At 46.4% G+C, this 8,153-nt stretch overlaps 1 protein-coding gene across 3 annotated transcripts in view; it reads left to right on the top strand.

Moving 5' to 3' along the window:
- The first annotated feature begins 2,726 nt into the window (after window positions 1–2,726).
- Window positions 2,727–8,153, top strand: part of ZFAT (zinc finger and AT-hook domain containing) — a 239,854-nt gene continuing 234,427 nt past the window's right edge. For all 3 annotated transcript variants that reach the window (XR_012416955.1, XM_045398740.2, XM_005564124.4), the window contains exon 1: window positions 2,727–2,923. Coding sequence is in view for 2 of the 3 variants with exons in the window: in XM_045398740.2 (XP_045254675.1) it covers window positions 2,905–2,923 (19 nt within the window). In the remaining variant the exon portion in view is untranslated. The remainder of the gene's footprint in view (window positions 2,924–8,153) is intronic.

Below are 8,153 nucleotides of genomic sequence, written 5' to 3'. Positions count from 1 at the left end.
TTTCATGTCGATAAATTTATTGACACAAATTCATTCACATACTAGCTTCAAGAGGCCGACTGCCACCAGTGGGCAGCTGGGAAGCCGCTCTCCTCTAGGAACCATCACCGAGGCAGGTTGCCATTAATTATACACTTTTGAGTGATTTACATCCAATTCCACAAATGTGTCTTCATTAATTGAAGGCATTTTGAAATACTACTGGCAAATAGAAAGAATAGAGATGTTTGCTGATTGAAAATGTGCAAATCACATAGTAAGGCCATGGAAGAGCCAGCTGTGGACTCCTCTCTCCATTTACGAACCTGGATTCCCCCACAGAAAGGGGCCATCTCTTAGTCATTTCCATCTGCCTATGGCCAGGACAGTTTCCAGTAATAATAGGTGCTCAGTAACTCTTCTCTGAATGATGAATGGGTAGGAGGAAGAAAATGCCATGGGAATAGTGGAGAAAATCATAGCTTTCCAAATAATTAACCCAGAACCATCATCCACAGTCCACAATTTCTTCTTTTAATTTGTCTTCAGCATTCTGAGGTAATTGGGTTTTGAGACAAATTTTAAATTGTTTCATTTCCAAAGTTCGTTTGGTCACAACATCTAGGAGCAATCCATCTGCTAATCAATAAACAACATTTAAATGCTGCTGCGAGAAAGGCAAACCGGCACAAAACCAATACTGTCAGCAACCCAGGACAACTCTAATTTCCTGACAGAAATCGATTCACAGTAAAATAATGATTATTGTAAATATTTATAGTTCTAAAAGAAAAAGCTCATCAATGCAGCTTTTTCAGCAGTTCATTTCCAAATAAAGATTCTGATGGGCCCCACCTAGCCACGTATCTTGTGGTGCAGGACGTGATGGCTGTGCAGCGACTCTGTGGCTGTCTTGAAACTGGCTCTCTTGGAGGCTCTCTTGGAGGCAGTTTGGGTACATTATGCATGCGGTGGGGGAGGAACACTGGGCATGGAGAGGGGAGGTCCACACCTGGCTCTTCACTGTTTTGCTGTGTAATCTCAGAAAGCCATTTGACCACCCTGAACATTCCTTTTTTCTCATCTGGAAAAGAACAATAATCATATTGCCCAACTTAACCTTCCGGATAGTGAGGATGAAATGAAGAGGCGGGGAGGCTATATCTGTGAGCATATATTTAACGGACTAGACAACTTTAGGGTCTTTTCATGGTTCCGTATTTCCCAAGAACAGGGTTAAGGCGCAGGCAGGAAGGCTCCTGAGAAATCAGATGAGTCATCCTGAAGCTCAATGCCCAAGGGAGTTTTCCTCCTAAAAAATAAGTGACCCCAGAACGAAGTGTTCATTCAGTAACATGACTATGCAACAGGCGCTGGGAAAACAAAATGAAAAGGACCTGTAAGGGCTGCTCAGGAAGCTCAGTCTAGTGAGGAGGGAGGTTGTGCAAACAGAAAAATGGGGGACGGAGCTAGGCCAGTGCGACCACAGCTGTGGGAACGTGAATTGTGAGCTTCAGGGCTCATGGCCTGAGAATTTCATGTTGAGCAGCAACCACAGAGGGTTATTCCAGGAAAAGAAGAACAGGCAAAGACTAGCATTTCAGGGGAATCATGAAAACAAATCAGTTTCCCAAACTTCAGTCTCTTGAGGTCTGCTTTTACATTTTTTTTGGGGGGGGGCATGTCTCTGCAGCATGTACACCATTTTAAGTTGGCTGATTTTTGAAAATGTAAACAAAAAATTTAAAAAGAAAACTTTATATGACTGTGTGAAAAACGTTATCATTTGTCATAAAACAGAAAATGACCTCAGCACATGGGCCACATCAACTCATTACTCATGAAATAACTGTCAGGCTGAGTTTGTTTCTGAGGCTAAAGGGGTGACCAAGACGGACAGAGGTAAGGGAGGGAGATAATGTCACATAGGAATGGACGTTACGTAGAAAATATGAAGTGTCTCAGGAGGGTTACTTTAGATGGGTTTCTGGGGGTGAGGGTCAGGGATTGGAAGATGTCATTTGAGTCGAGGACTACAGTGTTGGAGCTAAACACCTTAACATCAAAACCAAAAACAAGGCCATTAAATTTCCACCAGACTCAGCTGCCTGCCGAAGGCTGCGCCACAAGCAGAGAAATGAATGAGCGAGTGTTGGAGGCGCGCACACCCAGCACAGACTTGTTGCGGGACAAAAAGAGACGTGAGGAAGTCGCCATATCACGTGTGATCTTACGCTGCTCAGTGGTCTGTAGCCCCTAAAACCCAGCCGGGTGGCCCAAAGGAAAGCATCCCACGCTTCAGGAAACGCCGCAGCTTCCAGTGGGATGCAGGTTGGGAGCACCCCGATGGACACATCAGTAAACTGAGAGCAAGAAAAGTTAATTCACTGCCCCAAATTAGGTAGTGAGAGGTAGCGCTGCGACACGAAGCGTGCCCAGAACTCTCCTTGCACGCCCAGCCCAGCAGCTCCACATGCCGCGGGTCTAAGGTCGCCCTGGCAAAGGCTGGGCAAGACCGCCAGACTCCCAAGCCGGAGATCCTTGCTCCGGCCCTCCCGAGGGCCCCTCCCTGGGCGTGGCTCAAAACGAGGCGCAGCGGCTCCGCGGAGCAGGATGAAAAGCACGGCCTCCGGCTGCGAGCATGCGCGTTAGCTCGGCCCCGGCCGGGCCGCGCTCGGCGCCGGGGGGAGGGTCACCCGAGGCGGACGTCCGCTACGCAGGCGTCTGCGCCCCGTGGGGAGGAGGGCGAAGACTCCATCCGCCATGTTGGATGCCGCAGATTCGCCATAACCTCGCCGGCTCTTTTCTTAAAAAAATAAAAATAAAAAGCGAAGCGTCAGCAGGGCGCCCCGCCTCCTCGGTCGGCACGGGAGGGGGCCCGGAAGAGCCCGAGGCTTTTTTTTCCTCCGCCGTGGGGGCGTTGCCATGGAGACGCGGGCGGCAGGTGAGTCGGGCTGGGGGTTGGGGTGAGACTGGGTGGGGGTGGGGCGCGGCGCGCGGGAAGCCGTTTCGAGCGTCGAGTCGGGAAGCAGCGCGCCGGCCGCGGAGGGATCCGGGTCTGGGGAGGAGAGCGAACGTAGTTGCGTTCTGCGGCTCACGTTCAGTCGCTGGGGTATCCCGCCGCAAAAAAAATGAAAAGCAAGGAGGGAGCGAGTGGAAGAGCACGCGCCCAGCCGTTTCCATGGCAATGGGTGGTGTCTGGGCGCGCGCCAGTGACGGAACGCAGTGGGCGCGAGGTTCGAATCCCGGCGGTGCCAGCTCTTTGACTGAGTGGACCTTGGCGGGTCTTCCTTCTTGCCTGGCCTCAGATTCCTCCTCGGCGAAATGAGTACCTCCTGCAGGCTTCCCGACCGGCGGCTGGACCTGATAGATTGACAGATCTTCCACTTGACACCCGGTGCAAGTCTTTTAACCTTGAGCTTGGGGTCCTTCACCTGTAATTACTACAAGCTTCCACATTTGGGCACTGACTTAACACGTTTTGCTGCTCAGCTCTCTTGAGAACTCTAATTTGTAGGTCATTTATTATGAGGAACAGAAGTTCAGAGAGGTCAACATCACACATTTAAAAAACGATAGAACTGGGGCTTTAAAAATTAACTTCCTCCAACTTGGGCTAAAATCCAAACTCCTGCGTGCTCGCCTGACTTGTACCTCTGTCTTCTTAGAATAGGGTTTGGTTCATGTAAGCGTTCAGTATGTACTTAGTGAATGAAAGAACGAACGCGCTGGCTGATCATGTCTGCCCATCGGTCTGGCTTTTTTTTTTTGCTGAGCCCAAGTGACCTTTTGGAGATGCAAACATCGTGTCACTGGGACTTACCCTGCACAGCTGCCTCTCTTCAGTTGTGTGTTCTGAGCCTACCAGTTCATCTACTGAAACATCTGTAGTGTGTGTCCCCATGCTGAAGGAAGTAGCGTGTCACTACCTCTAACCCCCAGGGGCGGGTTAACCCCCTTTCCTGACTTTAGTTTCAAATAACAGCTTTGCAAGAAGTCCCTCTGCACGCCAGGCAGGGGTAAAGAGCGGTGCCAGTCATAGTCCTGCCTCCACCTGCTGCGGTGCTAGACGTGGGAGAATGTGTCCTGGAGTGACAGAGTGGGCCCAGAGCCGAGTATTGGGTCAGGAGAGCCGAACTATATCAGGCGTACTTTTTTAAATTTAATTTTTTTAATCTTTTGAGGCAGAGTCTCGCACTATCACTCAGGCTGGGGTGCGATGGCACAATCTGCGGTCACCGCAACCTCTGCTTTCCGAACTCAAGTGAACCTCCCACCTCAGCCTCCCAAGTACCCGTGACCACAGGTACGCTGATGAGCTGTGGTGCCCAGCTAATTCAGGTATGCTATCTTATGGTAGCCTAAAATGAGCACTGGAGAGACCTACTCTCCAAATACAGGTTGAGCATCCCTAATCCAAAAATCCGAAATCGGAAATGCTCCAAAGTCTGAAACTTTTGAGCACTGACATGAGGCCACAGTGGAAAATTTTCTATCTGACCTCGTGAGGGTTCTCAGTAGAAATGCAGTTGCATAACCGGGCGCAGTAGCTCACGCCTGTAATCCCAGCACTCTGGGAGTCTGAGGTGGGAGGGTCGATTGAGTCTAGGAGTTCAAGACCAGCCTGGGCAGTGTAGTGAAACTCCATCTCTCTTTTTCTCAACAAAACAAAACAAAACAGTTACACAACTGTAAAGACGATGCTGTTAACATTCAGAAACAAATGTAGGCTGAACAGCAGACTTAAAGCCAGCCATTGTTTATCATTCTGTTGTTTAGCAGCTGACACACGTGTTCTGGTGATGCTGCTGTGCTGCTTAGGTACCTTGAACACCTTGTTTTTCACTGTATTAATGGTGTGTCATATTTTTTACTGGTAAGGACTTATGTGTAAATAAATATAAGAAAGTGATCGTCTTATTGGTAGCATAGAAATTCAGAGTCAGGAATGGTGGCGATGCCAGACAATCACAGATTGCCCATATGCGTGGCTGAGATAGTGACGCGTTTGCTTTCTGATGGTTCATTGTACACTAACTTTGTTTCATGATCAAAATTAAAAATATTGTAAAATTACCTTCAGACTGTGTGTATAAGGTGTTCATCAAACATAAATAAATTTCATATTTAGACTTGGGTCCCATCCTCAGGTTATCTCACTATGTATATGCAAATATTCCAAAATCAAAAACATCTGGAATTCTGTAACTTTGGGTCCCAAGCATTTTGGATATGGGATCCTGAAACAGTAGTTTATTTGGGAATAACAGGGGATTGCAATTTAGATATGTGCGCTATGCTGGATCATAGGCACATCCAAAGAAGTTGGGGCAAATGGAAACTTTTAAAGACTAAAGAGAAGTCCACCTAAGCGGTTTTGAAACAAAGACCATTGGTTTTGGAGGCTTATTGCAGGAGTTGGCATTAGTCCATTGGAGACAGGTGCACCAGGCAAGTGTCCTGTGCAAGCAACAGGCTCGAAGGAATTCCTGGCATAGTTCCTGTCATACGCATACTTGCATGAGGGCCCTTCCTTCATATCCTCTGGCTCCATTTTGTTTAAGAGTTTCACATGAATGACTCCATTTTGAGAAACGTGAAACATCTTCTCGATTGGTACCTTCCTCCTCCCACGTTGCTGCTTGTGTAGAGAGAATGAGTTGTCCACTTCTCCACTTCTGGAATTTACCCAAGAGTTTTAAAGAAGAACCCTGGACATATGTTGACGTTGCCTTCAATTTCCAGCTGTACCAAATGAGAAAAGATCATATATTAAAATGTGTTACTGTCAACTCATGGTCAGCTAATTTCTGAAAAGAGTTTCCTGTTTTGGTTAATTTAGGAAAGGGAGTACCATGAATGATAACGAGGTGGAGTTGCATGTGGTCTACAGAGCACAGCTGTAGGTGGCAAATGAGCTGAGATGGTCATTGTGTGAATTGGAGCCCTGTTTCCACAGTGCTCCCTTCTCAGTGGGCTTCTCCTTTGCCTCCGGTGAAAGGGTTCCTGTTTCTTGTCTCCCCATACCTTGCAATTTACATAACTTTTCAAAGATAGCTATCGTTAAGTAGAATTAAGCTCTTGCCTGGAGCAAGGGCAGTCAGGAATCAGATATATTAAAAATTCTCCTTAATTGCATTTCCTTTTATAGATAGTTTCAAGCATACAGCCTCTGAAAAGTTCTGCACCAAGATGGGTTGATTTAATTATGTAGAAGAGATTTAGTCTAGAGTTAAGTTTTCCCTCTCTTCTTAGCTGTTTACCCGGTTAAACTTTCACTGTTTTTGCAATTTCTCAAGGACAGGCATCAACTTTAAGGGCTGGAACATTTAAGGGGGTGGAAAGAGCCTGTGCTCTGGGCCCAGACATCTGCTTCTCACCAGATTCCTGACCTAAGGGAAGTCACAGAGCCCTTGGGACCCCAGTCCCTTCACTGGCAAAGGAGACACAATCCTGCCACAGGTGGCTGCTGATGGCATTCAGGAAATGGGATTTGTCTCTTCCCTTCCCAGAACCAGACTTCCCAGTGTACAGCTCAGTACACTGTCATCCACTCGCTTCTTGAAAGCATTTGTGAATGGAAAGGCAGAGCCTCCCAGACTCAGGTCATCCTCCCACATCAGCCTCCCGAATAGCTGGGACTACAGGAGTGCACCACCACACCTGGCTAATTTTTGTATTTTTTTGTAGAGATGGGGTGTCATCAGGTTGACCAGGCTGGTATTGAACTCAGCCCAAGAGATCCACTCACCTCGGCCTCCCAAAGTGCTAGGATTATAGGCTTGAGTCACTGTGCCAGACTGAGTAATTTTTTTTTAATAAGTCATTTTTTAACGTAAATAAAATTAATTTATTGACACGGAGTTTCGCTCTTTGCCCAGGTTGGTGCGCAATGGTGTGATCTTGGCTCACTGCAACCTCTGCCTTCTGGGCTCAAGCGATTCTCCTGCTTCAGCCTCTCAAGTAGCTGGGATTACAGGCATGCGCCACCATGCCCGGCTAATTTTGTATTTTTAGTAGATATGGGGTTTCACCATGTTGGTCAGGCTGGTTTCCAACTCCTGACCTCAGGTGATCCGCCTGTCTCAGCCTCCCAAAGTGCCGGGATTACAGATGTGAGCCACCGTGCCTGGCTGAGTAATTTTTTTAAAAGAGAGAGAGAAAAAAGCAGAGCAAAGCAAAATAGACATTTTAAACATCTTACAGATTTAACGTTGCCTCCTTTTTTTTCAAGGAACACAAAATATATAGATAATTGAGTTTGCTTATAAAGATAATGTTTGGCATATCAATAGAAAAACAGGGACTTAAAATTGGGTGACATGATTTTCTTTTTTTAAACTAAAAAAACCTGTAACTTGACAAATTATATTTGTTTATGGGGTATAATGTGATGTTATGATTTATGAGTATAATGTGGAATAATTAAATCAAGTGAATTAACATATCCGTCACCTCAAATAGTTACCATTTTGTGGTAACTAAACATTTAAAATGTACTTTTAGCAAATTTGAAATGTACATTATTACTGTATTCACCATGCTGTGCAATATGTCTCAAAGAAAAAAACGATTCCTCTTGTCTAATTGAGGCTTTGTACCCTTTGATCATCATTTTTTCCTGCACCCTCAGGCTCTGGTACCCACCATTCTACTCTCTGCTTCTTTGAGCTCCACTGTTTTAGAGTTCACATGTAAGAGAAAACATGCAGTGTTTGTCCTTCTGTGCTGGCTTATTTTACGTGGCACAGTGTTCTCCAGTTTCATCCATGTTGTCACAAACGACAACATTTCTTTTTTACAGCTGAATAATATTCCATGGTGTATATGTCCCACATTAAAAAACTCATTCACGTGTTGTTGGCCACTGAGGCCGATTCCATACTTGGCTATCGTGAATGGCACTACAGTGAACATGGTTCAGTCATCCCTTTCAGTATACGGGTTTAAAATCCTTTGAGTTCTTTTAAATCATGTAATACATGGAGCTGCAAAAGGTGGAACTCTGGAATCGGGTGCCTTTGTGTTCAACACAGGCAGATCAAGGCAGGATGGGTGGGGTAGGGACCTGGCCTCAGAGGATGCCAGTGGAAACTGCAGGTTGTCCGAATAGGAAGGGGGCAGCATCCCATAGTGGGCAGTGGGGGAAAAGAGGACCAGCTCAGCCATGGGAC

Source organism: Macaca fascicularis, chromosome 8 (assembly GCF_037993035.2).
Source record: "Macaca fascicularis isolate 582-1 chromosome 8, T2T-MFA8v1.1".
NCBI lineage: Eukaryota > Metazoa > Chordata > Mammalia > Primates > Cercopithecidae > Macaca > Macaca fascicularis.
The sequence above is the reverse complement of the archived record's forward strand: the minus strand, read 5'-3'. Positions and strand labels throughout refer to the sequence as shown.